Source organism: Triturus cristatus, chromosome 11, assembly GCF_964204655.1.
Source record: "Triturus cristatus chromosome 11, aTriCri1.1, whole genome shotgun sequence".
Lineage (NCBI taxonomy): Eukaryota > Metazoa > Chordata > Amphibia > Caudata > Salamandridae > Triturus > Triturus cristatus.
The window spans coordinates 912,790,248-912,807,198 of record NC_140594.1 but is presented as its reverse complement, the minus strand read 5'-3'; the positions used below and the strand labels follow the sequence as shown (position 1 = coordinate 912,807,198).

General features: G+C 45.0%; 1 protein-coding gene and 1 long non-coding RNA gene across 2 annotated transcripts in view; one reads left to right on the top strand and one right to left on the bottom strand.

The window, feature by feature from the left end:
- LOC146785602 (uncharacterized) overlaps positions 1 to 14,236 on the bottom strand; it is a 278,542-nt gene extending 264,306 nt beyond the window's left edge. The window contains exon 1 of the long non-coding RNA XR_014970693.1: positions 14,067 to 14,236. This is a non-coding gene — a long non-coding RNA (uncharacterized LOC146785602). The remainder of the gene's footprint in view (positions 1 to 14,066) is intronic.
- Positions 4,849 to 11,109, top strand: P2RY1 (purinergic receptor P2Y1). The gene is made up of 2 exons (XM_085634825.1): positions 4,849 to 5,154; positions 6,681 to 11,109. The coding sequence occupies exon 2, from the start codon at positions 6,729 to 6,731 to the stop codon at positions 7,830 to 7,832; it is 1,104 nt and encodes a 367-aa protein (XP_085490951.1). The 5' UTR covers positions 4,849 to 5,154; positions 6,681 to 6,728; the 3' UTR covers positions 7,833 to 11,109.
- Positions 14,237 to 16,951: the final 2,715 nt, after the last annotated feature.

Genomic DNA, 16,951 nt, shown 5'->3' with positions numbered 1-16,951 from the left:
TGCATCCGCTGGTGCCTGCCCTGACTGCCTGGGTTTATTCTGGTTGCCTTCAGCTGGAGATGATGAGCCGTCACCCCTGACACCCGTTGACATTGCCACTTTCAGGATGACATCGCCGCCTTGGGTTTGATATCGGTCTGGTCTCCGAGGGTATGAGCACATCGCGCCATTCACATGTGTTAAAGGCACAGGCACAAATTTTGGAATATTCGTGTCATGCGAGCTAGGTCCTGCATGGTATGTTTATTTCAAGACTGTTTGAACTGTTGGGGGAAAGAGATGCCAAGTACATCCTGTTAGACATTGGTGCACTGTTGGGACATGAATGCCTTATAGATCTCAGGGGAAGATCAGAGTAACCAGAAATAATATTACAGGTCCCTATTTTTACAGACCAACCCTAAAGGCCAACTTAAGACTGCTACAGAGTGAAGCATGGTTGGTATTATAGAGGACTAGTAGAACCAGCACTAGAGGGTATGTCATTGTTTGCATCCATTCTATGTACGTTTCAACTCACTAGTGTGCAGCTTGTTGCTTTACAGGTTAGTAGCGTCGCAACACCTGCAGGAGCAGTCACAGGCTAGGTTCAGGTGAATATCATAGGAACACCATTAAAGAACCACAGGAGACAGGAGCCGAGAACCATAGGAGACTTTGTGATAATTTGTGCTTTTTCCCTTACAGGTCTCCCTCCCCGCAGTTCCTTCACCACAACCCTTTCCGTCACCTGGCCACTCCAATAGTCTGCACTATAACAGCATTCAAACTTGGTGGTGCCTGAAGGTGGAATATTCTAGCAGCGAGCAAGCACAGAGGAATCGCCGAGCGGACAGATGTCAATGCTAACTCCCATCACCTCTCAGGCGGAAAATAAAAGGTCCATTGGAGGACCAATCAAATCAAATCCAAGACTTGGAAAGTATGGCAAAACACCAGAATGGGTCTCAAGGTGCTGATTTGAAGGCACAGGAGATTAAATGATTAGGCCGGAAGAACAGGATGTTGACGCCGAGACTCAAACCAGTTCCCCACTGGCTCCGAAGTCAGCAAGTCAGGCTGTTAAGCCAACAGTAAGCGAGTGTGCCTAGAAAATGCTGGATCACATTCATATGACCCAGGACACTGTCAGCGGGCACCAGAAGCTCTATCCTTCTGCTCTGCTCTGCCGCTGTGCTCTGGCATTTATGACTAGAGCTGTCGACATTGAAACCGTGTAACCATGCTCAAGTCTCAATGTCGGTTCAACATTCTGTGATCGGGGCAAATCACTTAACATCCCCATGCTAAAAAAATGTGAACTTGTGTAATGCAAATTTTGCTGATATAAAGCGCTCCAATGCCTTAGGGTTGAGTTTATTTTATATAAGATTTAAAGAAAAATGTACAAAGAGGTAAAAACAAAGCCTTAGGATAAAATGGAGACAAAGACATCCCCAATTAGTGACTGATATTTACAAACTGGAACCAGAAAGCCTGGATAAATTGCGGCGTCACTGTTTAAATTATGTGACTGTTGGCATATATTTTATTCCACAAGCACTTTCAAATATGTGATTTCAGAATACCAGCTGTACAAAAACATACTGTGTTTGATTTAATTAACGGTAATGCTGGTCGATATTGATCAGGGACGCATACAGGGTTCACATAACAACTGTATTGCCTTTTACTTCCCTAATTGCACTGTCACTAGTGTAGGTTCGGGGGCAAAAAGTCTTTTATGTCCATGTTTAAAAAACTATCACTTTTAATAAGTACTTCTCCGTGCAGCGCTATCAAGTGACACGCTAATGTCAACGCTTCCACATGTCAATGCAAAATGTTCAAGGCTCGGCTCCTGCAGAGGCTCCAAGAGCCATGGCAGACCCTTGGCTCAGCTGTCTGTGCTAATTTGTTGGATGGATCACCTCTGGGTCAGAGGTGTCATATGAGATATCACCACCAGGCACATACCTACATGCAAATAAGGAAGGCTGTTGCTGCTTCTGTCCAAGTAGCATCTCGAAAGCTTTTAATATCAAATCTCGACCCGAACGGCCATAAAAACTATCGACCTATATAGCTCCTGCCATACCCAATTAAGATCATGGAGCGGCTGGTCAGCAGGGCACTAGCCCTCTTCCTGGAAACTAACAACATCCTTGAAGAGGAGCAATTCGGTTTCAGACCAGCTCACGGAACCGAGTCAGCTCTGCTGACGGTTCTGGACGACCTACGAATGAGGGCGGACAGGGGAGAATCAGCAATCTTAATCCTGCTTGACCTGTCCGCCGCATTCGATACGGTGAGTCACGACATTCTGCTGACAAGATTGAAGAGCATTGGAGATGGGGGAGCTGCGCTCGACTAGTTTCACTCCTATTTGACAGACAGATGGCAGGCAGTAGCAATTCCTCCGTACCAGTCAGAGTTTGTTACAGTTCCATATGGGGTCCCACAGGGGTCTGCAATTAGCCCGATACTCTTTAACGTATATATTCAACCCCTGATGGGCATCATCAAGGCTCACGGTATTAGCGTGATCAACTATGCGGATGACACGCAGCTGATGATCTCTCTTGATGGTGCCCACGCAGACTCACTTGAGACCTTTCACACCTGTATGTTGGAAATGACATCCTGGTTAAATCAGAACTCATTACAATTTAATAGTGACAAAACCGAAATAATGCATTGCAAAGTAGGTAGAATCACTAGAAGTCTACCCACGGACTTCTGGCCTCTGGAGCCAGGCGAGTCATTAACCCCAGTCAAATCAGTGAGAAACCTCGGAGTCAGTTTCAATGACAGTCTGAGTCTAGAGACCAATGTCAATAAGCAGGTTAGTAGCTGCTTTGCCTTAATGCGAGGACTTCGAAAGCTGCTGCCCTTTTTACCAACACAGGTTAGAGCCACCATAGTTAGGAGTACCATTCTCAGCTGCCTGGATTACTGTAATGCTCTGTTACTGGAATCCCCTGTCTACCTGATTTCCAGACTTCAGAGCATCCAGGCGGCTGCAGCAAAATTGACACTCTCCCGAGGGCGAAGATCCTCCACTACCCTCGCTTTGGCCGATTTACACTGGCTACCTGTACACCAGAGGATCCTTTTTAAATCCCTATGCACTGTCTTTAAGGCAGTGCATGGGATGGGCCCCCTACCACTTCAAAACAAATTTAAGTGGTATGAACCCACTCGGTCCCTTCGATCCTCCTCCTCTAATCTCATCGGCATGCCAAGGATCAGGAAAGCCACCTGCGGTGGCAGAGCCTTCAGCATAGCGGCAGCTCATCTGTGGAATAGACTACCTATTGACATCAGGAAAACAGATGAACTGATGGCTTTCCGAAAAAAGGTGAAAACATGGCTTTTCCCTAAAATCGAACTATCCAGAATCATAAGATATCCCTTCTGTCCCTGATGCACAGCGTTTTCCAGCTATATGTACACAGCGCCAGGATGCCCGTAGGGTTGCAGAGCGCTTTACAAATGCCATAAATACATAAATAAATAAATAAATAATATGTTTTATTCTTAAAAAGCCGAAATGTTGTATTTATCCATTTTCTTCTCATGTGTTCTCTCTCGTCCTTTTTCAATCCTGCAATTATTCCTTGTTCCCCCTTTTGCTTATGAAGAGCTTTCTTTGCTTCTTCCATTACTGTGATGCAATTCCTCTCCCTTTTAATTCTCTTTAACTCGTATTCATTTTGTTCCACTTCCTTAAACTAATCTTTTCGCTTCCTTCAGCAATCGAGATCCCCGTTCATTATTCTCCTTTGTTTTACATTTAGTTCACATCTTGAGGCTGTCAGTTCAAATAGTCAGAGGTCATGATAAACAAACGAAAGTTAAGCAGACCCTTTCAGAGCAAAGGGTGCTTTGCTAGCAGGGGCTCGGCTGCTGCTTCTGCCTGCTAAAGCCGAGGTTCGCCTGTCCTTCGTAGGCGGGGCTACTGTGCAGCCGTCAGGGCATCCAATAGGCAAGACCTCCGAAGAGCAGGACATGAACTAGCCCTAGGGAATATCAAATATTGCACAACACCTGGCGGGCCCGTTTGACTCTGCCATAATTTCCGATCCAGTCCATCCCTGCAGTATGGTTTTCAAGGCATGCGCTTTCTTTCCAGGTCCCCCTGAATACCCAGTAACACAAGGCATGCGCTTTCTTTCCAGCTTCCCCTGGATACCTAGTAAAACGTTGCGGGCACGCTAGCCCTTTGTGTGTAATCGCACGCCCCTTGCATTTTTTCAGCTTGTGAGTGTTTGGTCGTGTTTGAACATGTGTACTCGCACAACTGTACATGAATCTTTGAGTAACCTGACGTTATGCCAAACCCACCCCTCCTCCGCCCTCTCACACACACTAAACGGGGAGTGGTTGTGGCACCACGGCTAGACTGCGGACGTTGAAACTAGGGGACGAGTCGCGGCGTCGGCTAAACATCCTGTGATCCTGGGCACATCAAGTAATCTTTTGGTGCCTAAAAATAAAAATAAAATGATTGTGCAAGGAGTCGAGTTCTCGCAGTATAAAACTGCAAAAAAATGAAGTATTTTCCGCTGTATCTCAACGCTTCCTGGTCTGCTATCGTCAAACTATAGAAGCATTTGGAATGCCAAAGTTAGCATTTCAATTCAACCACATGTAAGAGAGCTTCTGGCAGTCTCCGTGTCCTCGCATGGCAATGAATCATGTTTTAAAGTTCTGGCTAATAGGAGCCTGGAGGCAGCACTCTCCTCACAGCCCTGCTGGTGGCCTTATCAGCATGTGTGTTGTTTTAAGGGGCAAAGCCGGAAAGCCACGCCTGTCAGTGACAGTTTCCAAGAGGTTGAACTCTGCTTCTCGTCCTCTTTCTCTCTCTCACTCACACACACACTTCTTAATCCCTCTCTCCCTCCTGCCCGCCACACTCTCTATCTCGTCCCCGCCCACTTTTCTCTCGCAGCCTCTGTGTTTTTCCCTCTCTCTCACTCTCTGGAGGAGGCGTGCAGACTCGGCTCGTCTGGAGGAAGCTTTCAATGTGGGAAACGCAGCCACTTGCACTTTGTGCGGAAGATTCGGAAGAATGCAACTTTAACTGCACTTTGTTCACCGCTGGTTACCGGAGTGTGAAATGGCAGCCCGAGGGATATCGTGGTTACGAGATCAGAGGGACGACCCTGTAAGGTAGGAAATGGAAAGAAGAGGCGCTAGCTTGGGGTATAGCACTAGGAGAAGAGGCACTCGTGTGACGTGGGAGATTGGAAGAAGGGGGCTGGTTTATGTAGGGCATTGGAAGAAGGGGCGCTGGTTTGGAGTAGGGCATTGGAGGAAGGGGCGCTGGTTTGAAGTAGGGCATTGGAAGAAGGGGCGCTGGTTTGGGGTAAGGCATTAGAGGAAAGGGCGCTGGTCTGAGGTAAGCATTAGAAGAAGAGAAGCTGCTGGTTTTATGTAGAGCATTGGCAGAGGGATCACTGGTTTGAGGTATGGCATTGGAAGAAGGGGCAGTGGTCTGAGGTAGGGCATAGGAAGAAAGGGCACTGGTTTGAGGTAGGGAATTAGAAAGGGCACTGGTTTCAGGTAGGGCACTGGAAGAAGGGGCGCTGCTTTGATGTAGGGCATGGGTAAAAAGGGCACTGGTTTGAGGTAAGGAATTGGAGGAAGGGGGACTGGTTTGAGGTAGGAATGGGAAGAAAGGGGGCGCTGGTTTGAGGTAAGGCATTGGAAGAAGGGGTGTTGGTTTGAGATAGGGCACTGGAAGAAAGGGCACTGGTTTGAGGTAGGGATAGGAAGAAGATGCGCTGGTTTGATCTAGGGCACTGGAAGAAGAGGCACTGGTTTGAGGTAGGGACATAGGAGCAGATAGCCCGTTTAAAGCATGTTATGAGAAGCAGGGGTTCTGTGTGAGGCAGTGAACTGAAAGCAAGGGCGTCCGTGTCTGGAATGGCATTGAAAGCAGGGACGTCTCTCGGAGCTAAGACATTATGAGCAGAGCAAAGACTACCTACGGTTGCAGTAGCAACGGTGACCTGCGGGGGTGGGGGGGTTAGGGGGTAGGGCGGACACAGAACCTGAAGTATAGTTTCATCCTACCCATTTACTGGACGTATGGCGGCATTTTCTAAGCTTGCACAGTTGCCCATTGCATCTTTGCTACGCCAGGGGGGCATGGAAAGCAGTGATGCCCGTCTGAGGCAGTACGTGGGGAGCGGGTACACAAGTGGGAGGTAAGGCACTGGCAGCCGCGCAGCACTAAAGCACGTGCGGGTGGAAGATGACACCCTGGTGAGCTAAGGCATGAGAAGCTGTGACGTCCTTTTTTGGGTTACTGGTAGGATACGGTCATGCTAGAAGCAAAACAGGTTTTCGGGGTAGACACACAGAAGCAAGGAATGGTCTCGGGGTGGACAGCGAATGGCCCTAGGCAGAGATAGTCACTGGCAAACGGTGTAATACTCGCGAGGACTTATTTTTATTACATATAAACTTCGCAGCTTCACTGTTAAGTAAGAGCCTTCTAAAAAGTAGATTGAATTCCCAAGGTCACACGGCAGAATACATGTGATCCATCCTCGAGCCCTTGACAAGGTGTCCTGGTGGCCTTGTTTACCTGTTCGCCCCGCGCCTTCCCCCAAAAAATGAATGAATGTGAATGGCACGCGCTACACGAGTCGTGCGTACGATAACCCCAGGCGCTTTCTCTCTCTTTGCAGATGACTCCGGCCATGCGAGACACCCACTTCGCCCGCAGATCCGCCTGAATGTTGAGGACCATGACCGAGGAAGTCTTCGCCTCAGCTTTCCTGAATGTCACCGAGAGCACCTTCCTGTCCAGTGGCTCGTCGGCGGGGAACGCCACCGCCAAGTGCTCGCTGACCAAGACCGGCTTCCAGTTCTACTACCTGCCGGCCGTCTACATCTTGGTCTTCATCGCCGGCTTCATCGGTAACAGCGTGGCCATGTGGATGTTCATCTTCCACATGAAGCCATGGAGCAGCATCTCGGTGTACATGTTCAACTTGGCGCTGGCGGACTTCCTCTACGTCCTCTCCCTGCCCGCCCTCATCTTCTACTACTTCAACAAGACCGACTGGATCTTTGGGGACGTGATGTGCAGGCTCCAGCGCTTCATCTTCCACGTGAACCTCTACGGCAGCATCCTCTTCCTCACCTGCATCAGCGTACACCGCTACTCGGGGGTGGTGCACCCCTTGAAGTCCCTGGGGAGGCTGAAGAAGAAAAACTCCATCTACATCAGCGCCCTGGTCTGGTTCATCGTCATCGCCGGGATCTCGCCCATCTTATTCTTCTCGGGCACCGCCACGCGGAAGAACAAGACCGTGACCTGCTTTGACACCTCCGCGGACGAGTACCTGCGGAGCTACTTCATCTACAGCATGTGCACCACCGTGTGCGGCTTTTGCATCCCCTTCATTTTGATCTTCGGCTGCTACTGCATGATCATAAAGGCGCTGATTTTCAAGGATATGAACAACGCGCCGCTGAGGAAGAAGTCCATCTACCTGGTCATCATCGTCCTCACCACCTTTTCAGTGTCGTACCTCCCTTTCCACGTCATGAAAAACCTGAACTTGCGGGCCCGGCTGGATTTCCAAGCCCCGGAGCTCTGCTCCTTCAATGACAGGGTCTACGCCACGTACCAGGTGACTCGGGGGCTGGCCAGCCTCAACAGCTGCGTGGACCCCATCCTCTACTTCCTGGCGGGGGACACCTTCCGCCGGAGGCTGTCCCGGGCCACCCGGAAGGCGTCTCGGAGGAGCGAGGCCAACGTGCAGTCCAAGAGCGAGGAGATGACGCTCAACATCCTGTCCGAGTACAAGCAGAACGGGGACACCAGCCTGTGAAGGCCCCCGGGCTGCCTGGGTTCTTACGGGTAAAGTAACTGGCACTGAAGACCGCGCGGAGCCCCGCTGGCCGCCCTGTGCGCGCGCGCGAGAGCGGGCGGCGCGCGGGCTGTCAGGGTCACAGACACGCACTTGCCTTTCAGCTTGCTCGAAAGAAATCGCAAGGAGCATGTTTCCTGCTGACAGTTTGTGCCCTCTCCGGCGTGCTAATTAAAGCACAGTAGTTTATAAAATGGTTGTGCACTACTTTGGTCCTTTTAAAATGTTATCCTCGTGCTGAGGAGTCTGGTCATACGAAGTCTCTGAATGGCAGGGGGAGGGCGCCTCTGCCGCCACCTCACCCCTCTTAACACCCGAGGCTTATTTTTGCAGACGCTTGAGGCAGAGAGGATCGGTAAACTCTAAAACCGCAGCCAGGGACTTAGCTGTTGCATAATTGCCAGAGAGGCAGGCAGGTTTTAGGATGTGCAATACTTTGTTTTCCATGCAAAAGATAACCGCAGCTCCGGACTGATTAAGATGGAAAGGGTTAAGCTAGCAGGCCGAAGCTGGGCTGAATAGTGAGGCGGGAGGCCGGGCTGGAAGTGGGAGAGGGCGGGGGCTGAGAACATTACGCAGCCATTTAATTCAAAAGGCATTTTAATCGGTTTTGTGAGGCTCTCCTAACTCATCGTGTTCATCTTCTCTTTACTTCTTTCATTCGCTCTGTAATCTATACAATCACCAACCACTTTCTATTTCTCACATTTTTGTTTGCCACCCACCCTTTCCATAACACTTTTTGAGCCGCTCACGTCTCCTTCGTTTGCGTTCGCATTTCTCGTGACCATACCCTCCCACGCCTGGTCTAATTCTTTAGACCCACATAGTATATTTGGTTACGTAACATATTTTGTAGGCTATTACATAATTCAAGGGAAAAAAGGGCATTGGAACGACTATGTCACATTTCTGGACTTCTCTGTGGTTCAAATCTGTAATTTACAGGAATGACGAATCAATTGTTAATTAAGAAAGATAATTCATAGGAACGGAATCCCCCTTGGATCGATCGATCGATCGATCGATCTATCTATCTATCTATCTATCTATCTATCTATCTATCTATCTAATGTCGGTGATGCCGTACTGCCGAAATATTTGAAAAACATTGACGTGGACGTAATTTTGGGTTTGACCCTTGACTTGCCACCCCTGGCATTGTCTTTCCGACCCTTGGCCTGGCCAGGAACACAGGTGCAGCTCCTCCTTATAGACCTCAGTTGGGGCTCCACTTTCCTTGTTTTCGGTCAGTTTTTTTTAACCTAATAGTGAATATTGTTATGTTTTTCACTTAGTGTATTAAAAAAACGGAGTACAAATAGCTGTAATATGACCCTGTCCTGCAGCTCAGGCGATAAAAAATAGTGTTAAATATATGTTGTATGTATACTCGTGGGTGAGAGTGTGCTTATTTAAGAGACAAAGTGTTTTTATGTGTGAATGTATTTGTTTGTGTAAGGATCTGTGTGTGAGTGAAAGTAAAGGTCAAAAGGGGTGTGATGTCACTTCCGCAACCCCAGGCATTTTGGTGAATTGACATCCATGTTGAAAAATTCACTCATTGAAAAGCCTTCCTGTAAAATTTGGATTTCAACCCCTGAGAAGACTTCAGGAATATCTTTCAGCCTAATTAGTCTCTAACCCTGACTTGGAACAAACAGAACTTCCAAAGGGGCAGTCCAACTTTATGGAGGGTGTTTGCTTAATGGTTATTCTCCCCAAGAAACATTCTTTTGTGAAATCAGTTTCCCATTGTATGCTGATCATTGCAGAGAGCAGCTGCAAAACCCCTAATTCCTACAGAAAAAAGATGCTCCCAAAACAACTTCTAATGCCTGCATTAAATCCAAACTCATTGAATTAGTTAACCACTAGTTTCTTTTCTTTTTGGCTTAGTCTTCAGCCTACCAAGCTGTAAAGTGACCTATAAACTCAAGATCTCACTTTTCAATGGAGTCAGAGCCTCCTCATGGCCCAGATACCCCTAGGGGTGACAGAGCTGCACTATATAAATGCTGATTGATTGATAAAGTCCATTACTCATCTTAGGGATTACTTTATTTTCTACCCTATGTTTCGAGCTAAACAGGTGACAGAAAACAAATTACAGTGAAATGTACTATAATCCAACAATGGCGTGTTGAAACGCCAGCGATGTTTACAAACCACTCTGTCTTAGGTTTTGTTAGAGTTTTAGATTTTTATCATGTCACATGAAAACCTTAGTGCTTCTATAGGTCGATCATGCATCAATATCTGATAAATATAATAATGTGAGCAATAAAACATGTTGTAGGAAGCATGTATAGCAATGCAGCAACATTCTTATATTTATAACTAGAGTACGATGGGCAGATTGAATGTTACTATCATAGAACAGCTAAGACCTCATCAATACTCTACTGGCCCAAGGGATGTAAGGCCTAATGGCTGAGATTTTAGCTCACTGGACTCTGTGCTCTAGTTCTGATTAAATATCTCTGTTTATAACGTATACACTCAAATAAAACATGTAGGTATACATCCTATGTAGACAGCATCTGAAGATTAATATGTTGCATATTACCACATTACAGGCTACGAATCTGTACCAATCAAGCCATCTTCATGCTTCACACATAGAAGGCACATTTCATGAAATTGTGCTCCTTTTCTGGTTAAATACTAAAGCCGGTTGCTTACACATGAAAAAAGCCTTTAATAAACCAGACATAAAATTGATTGACTTTAATGTGCCATCACCATGGTTAAAGGTGAGAAGGGGGATAATGCCCCTCTCAAAGCTTGGTCCCACACTACATTCAACAATTCAAAGGAATATCTATCTATCTATCTATCTATCTATCTATCTATCTATCTATCTATCTATCTATCTATCTATCTATCTATCTATCTATCTATCTATCTATCTATCTATCTATCTATCTGATAAATAGATATATGTGTAGCACACCAGTGCAAATAAATGCAGCCAAGTAACTCATTATTTAGTGTACACCACTTTTGTTCAATTATTACTACAGTGCAAAGGTTAAATTCCATGTTGTTTCCACATTAAAGCTTAACTGCATCAGAAAACTCAACTTAATGAATCACATATTACATTCTAGATTCATTTTACTGAATACAACAAGTGAGACTCTACTGATGAGTCATACGTATGGTGACTCTACTACACTGCACACATTTAACCCCTTGTGCTCGTGCTATTGCTAAATAGCATTTTTTTTTATAACCACCACACTTGAAAAAAGCAGCATGGAATACACCATACACGCACACTCACTAATTGTAAGATGCTATTAATTGCAGTTTGTGAGGTAGTGGAGAGGCATCATGGCCTGCTCAAGACTCTGCATCCTGCGAATCCTGGCCCCTCCCCAAACCCACCAATGGCTGTACATATCCTATTTAGCTCTGTGCGTCTACATGAAAGGTTCGTTTTGCTTTTATATCAGTGCTTGCTCACTGGATGTCCATGGGTCCGGCCGGGTGATGAAAATATGTGTCAAGAGTCTGTTAATCAGCTATGCAGTGAGATTCATGCGATCCTTTACCCATCTTTATTTTCATTTTATATATCCTTATTGAGCCATTTAATTTGACATTTTGTAAAGGTATTTAACTAACGTTGAAGCCACTCGTAGTCTTAACTTATGAGGTGTGCAACAAAACATGATTATTTTCCGTTTAACACCCACCCCCCGAAATAGTACTCGGAAAAGGAAACAGGGTGTATGTACCATCTCCCACAGCAGCATGGCATTCTTTCAGGCGGCAGTAGCAACACTATTAGGATTTCTTAATAAGCATTGCAGTTGTGGCATTTATCCAATTCAGTATGTCACATACATTTTGATTTTTAAAGAAAATTGGCCCATTTTCATGAATATCTGCTTTTATTCACATGAACAAGAGCATACGTGGATATGTGGTATAAGGATAGACAGGGAGTTACATATATCTTTCCTAAAATGGTTCCACCGAACAAAACTACCAGTTCTCCCCACTCCCATCTCCATGGAAGGCAAACAGGTTTTCTATATTGTGGATGCAAAAAATCGTATGAAGTCGCAGGAAGGCTAGAAATGACATTTGAAGGTTGATTCTTTTTTTAACAAAGCTTCCCCATCTCAATAGAGAAACACATAATAATATCCAGGACAACCTATATAGTGCATGTTTTATACATGTTTTCATGTTTGCCAGGGTTTAAAGCCTTGTAATGCATTAGTGAGACATTATGCTTGTAGATCACTCCTGTAGATTGCACAGGTCTGGCGGTCTATCCATTTATTATGTGGTACCATTCATTGGTGAAACATGGAAGAAAACACTAAATATGTAATTTTGTAAAATGCAAATTACACAGTTGTTTATTTCATATTATATTCTTGTATGCTATTTTGGTGATCCAGTTAGCATCTGAAAATCAATTGGCTGTCAGCACCACGTTTATCATCCCCTCAAAGCAATTCAATTGCACTTTAAGACCATAGCACACAACCACATTAAGAAAGGTAATCGCAGTCTCTGTTGTTAGCTGTATGTTTCTCGCTGTCTTCTTTTTCTTACTTCTCTCTCTATCTTTCTCTGTATTTTAGATCTCTGCGCTTTCATTTTCCCCCATGTCTTTCTCCCTCTTTTTTTCTCACTTATGCTCCTCCTCTCGCTTATTCTGTCACAGTTTCTTCTTGTTTTTCTGTTGCTCTCTAGTTCGTCATTCTGCATTTCTCACTGTTTCTCCCACTCACTCCCAGGTTTTCCCTCTCCCCCTCGCTATTTCTCTCTCTACCACTTTGCTCCACATCTTTTTTTTCAGTTTCTCTCGCACCACTAGGGGTGGGTGAAATATTGGGGTGAGTTTCGGCATAGGTCAAATTCAGTCTTTTTTTTTTCCACCTACAAGTGGAATTAGGGATGCTCTGCTGCTCCATGGGCGCAGGCCCTCCCCCACCCCCCAAAAAAAACTCTGTTTCTGTCAGGAGCACTCTGTGGGGTCAGCATTGCATTTACATTAATGATAATTCATCTCTAACAGTGCTCATAAAAACTAGTTTCCCTGATGGAAAAGGTGTGTGTAACACATGACTTTGAGATCATCCTAGGGCTTTGGCAGGCAGGCACCAGGAGCAGGCTCCTCTGATGGGTAATTTGTTTTCAAGCACTGACATTGGGTGTCAGTGTAATTGGCTTAATGCAATTACCATTAAGGTAATTACATTGTCTGGGCCCTAACAGGGCTGAACGGCACAGGAATTCCTCATACCATGCATCCTTTACTTTGCGGAATGAGGATTTTCTGTGCTGCAGTGCATTTTGCCTTTAATTCAATTTGCGATAGGCAGATGCGAAATCAGCAAAAATGGGTCGAATCGCTGTAATTTGCTCATTTGTTTATCAGGTATTATAACAAAAAAAGGGAATGTGTTTTTCCCCACTTTTCTACCTTATTTCACAGTTTCTTTCAATTTCTCAGGTTATCTCCCCTGGTTCCTCATTCTTTGTCACTACTTCTGCTTTATGTACTGTCCCTATTGTGTGTTTTACTGTGGCCCAATTCCAATTACAAGTCTAGCAGGAACACAGCGGCTATGGAGCGTTCAGCCATGACTCTCCTCCTGCTGAATATTGGTGAGATGTCTAGGAGTAATGCTGGCAGAAAATGGGGAATAACTGTGCGAATCCAGTATGATTTTCCAGATTCGCCAGTAATTCCCCACTTCTCTACAGACACTCAGACACCAACTTGCAAACCACCACCCCCCCCGAAATTTAAATTACTTATACCCACAGTATTAGCCATTGCGGATTGGGGAGGGGTTTGTCAGGAAAATACTCTCATCTGCAAAAAATGTAATGATTCACTTGGTGTTCATATTCCTGATTAGTAATCTCAAGAGATTTTCTTTAGATTATAACGTTCATCAGGGTGTAGCGGTATTTCTAATTATGCACATACTCTCAGTGAGGAGGTTCAGCCTTTTAACCGTCATAGTGGGGTTTTCAACTCGTGTGAGTATCATTAATTAACGCCCAGAGGGCAAATAGCAAGGGATTTCTTGTTTTAAAATCTTTTTGGACATTTAGAACAAAAAACGGTACTTAAGCAACCTACGTAAAAACCTGCAAATGCATGCTTACCGTAAAACGTGGCAATGGCGTGATGGAAATATAAAACAGATACATTACCCATCAGTTCTTCCAAAAGTATGTTGTTTGCCCCCGATCACGTGCTGGAATGGCTAGTTCTGCTTCCCCCACTCAAATAAGTGTTTGCAGAAAAGGGTTTTTCCTTTGCTATAGAGAGCAGCGACACATTTGCTACAAGCACCTTTACATCGCAGTGTGTTTCTCTCTGCTCTTCATACTGGGCAGTGGATTGTTCGAATTCTCTGAATAGCTCGCCACACCCCCCCCCCCCCCTACCCCTCCCCCTACAGAATTACTTCTGACCCTGCACGAAATGGGTAGGATTGCAGGGTCTAGCCACATGGTAGCCTGGTCCTGGTTGGTTCTTGATCTCTTTCAGGCTGAAGGAATGTGCTCAGCCATGTTCTTTGGATGTCGGCCAAAACGTAAACATTCCTCTCTGCTTGCTGAGTAGCCGACAGATTCGGCCTAATGCTTTTTAGCAGCCATGGCTCAGTTAAATCTGTGTGAACAGATGTTTTCCGCAGGACAGTGGGCGCAGGCGTTGTTCTAGAACGAGCTCCCTTTCGTTTTAGCTTGTGATTTGTGGTTGATCAATGGCCTTGGCGCAGCAGCCCATCGATGGTCTTACTATGCAGGAAAGAAAACGATAGTGACACAAGGAAAATAAATAATCTTTGACACTGTCAAGTGTTATTTAAAATGTCAAGATTATTGAAAGAGCATGAACCGTAGCAATATGTGTGCCTATGCTTAACAACTCATGGCTGTTTAACTTTGGGAAATAAAGCCTGAAATGCACTGCCAATTTATCTCAAGCACCGTACAATTCTGGGGCCAAAACAACTTTAAGAGATACGTGTATGAGAAAAGATCGTGTCACACCTAAGTATTTTTCTCAGAGGGTAGAGACTATTGGTTAATTTGTGCCGGTGGTTGCAGGTGGTGGGCAGCAGCACTTACTGTTGGGGACATGGATTCATTGTTCATCATCTGACTCTTATCCAGAGCGTGACGGAAAAAGGCAGAAAAGCGGGAAAGAAGGAGTAGGAGAAAGATGCGTAATCAGTGGCAAAGGAAGAAATCAGGGATAAGGAAACCAACATGAGTGTGATAAGAGTCAGGAAGTTTAAGGTGGTAGAAGAAAGGGGACTGAGGTGGAATCTAGGCGATACAGCTTTGGTATCCCGCAACACCAGCATTTAACAGCGACTGTGGCGGACTTCTAAGGAAAACTGTTGTTCTGCTCACTTATGCTTTTTTTTCCACATATGAAGCACTATGCAGAATTGTCAAAAATTACAGACCCCTTTGTTATAAACCCCACCCACGCCAAACTGGGCTTATCTTTTAAGAACCGACCCTTATTTCATGACAAATCCTGTAGCTATGGGGAAATCTTCGAATAAATAGTTCATGCACGTATTAAAATTCCTGTACATTGGAGCTAGTAATCTGCTTCGCCAAGTGCCCCCACCTACAGGTTGTTTTACGTCTGTCTTTCATAAAAAACAGAATGTGCTTCCTAATTTTTAAAGCACAATGCACTCATTCAGTCACACCCCACCCAGCTTTCATGTCCTTACCTGACCACGCCAGACATGCAGATTACAAAGCAGCATATTCCCACTGCAAAACCAGGATTTCAAAGTATTCTAGGTGATTTTATTCAGAACTGGGTCACAGCTGCTTGTAGTACCCTTAATTTAAATCCAGCTAGCTTCTGTTCTGAAACCAAATATTACAGGGTGCGTCTCTGAGAATCTACGCTGCAGTGACACAGCAGAATTCACACTGTGCCCAAATACACCTGGTAAAGAATTCCAATTCTGACTCAAAGTAGAAAATAAGTAGTGGCGGTTGGCTCAGGTAAGAGTGGTGAGGTGGGGCACCACGGGGGGAAGTCAACAGACAACAGAATAGGTATTGTTTATTTATTTAATTATACCTATTCTGTCACCTGTCGACTTCCCCACTCTCACCACATGCCCATGCCCTGCTGCGCGTACCTGTGCCGGCCACCGCTGGAAATAAGAATAGACTTTCTCATTAAAAAAATAACAGACCGTGTCATTGAATTTGTGGGTATAGCCCCCGCACAATTTCTCACATTACCCCTGAGCAGTACATTTCGGGGTGCAAATCCTTGGAAAATAGTAATTAGTTTTGTAGAAACCCAAAAGACCAGCAAAAAGACAACTAAACCGCAGTGGCGAGAACACTCGGCATCTCTATTTGTAGATTCATTCAAAAACAATGTTTTGCCAAAAGCTAGCAAAGCTTACCTTAAAACGTGTTGAAAGGTAACACATTTAATTCCTTTACCCCAGGTGATGTCAATCTCGATCTTCATCAAGCCAACACTTCAGAAGCCATTGTTTGAAAAACTAAATTAAACCCATTCTGCTGTATTTTAAGGGAAATTTTTGTCTTTAGAAGTTAGTTGCCCAAATAAATATAGATTTTTTAAAATAAACAAATACCCCATATTTCCAGATTTGTTATTTAAAATATTTTGGAAAGTTGACCTTGGTGTAGGCTGCACAGTAGCACTTCTTCACGCTTCATGCCACTCAGAGACAGCCAAGATAGCATTTCTATGTTACTAGGTCACTACTTCACTGATGATCGTACAGGACAGAAAAGTGTATTCCAGCCAGTCCATCAAACCATTCTCCAGCCCTTTAGGACAGTCTCTTCCTACCATCTTTGGGTCTCAAAATGTTATTTAATTGACAGTGCTAAATCTACATCCTATAGGCTATTCTGTAATACGTATGAATGATTTCCAGCCACATTAAATTTAAAACGAATATCAATAAAAACAAAATCCTCACTTTTCACTTTTAAGTCATAAATGCCTGTTTATGCTAGAAATGCAGTTAAAAACTTGCTTATGTCGTTTACGTCAATCTACAACCAAG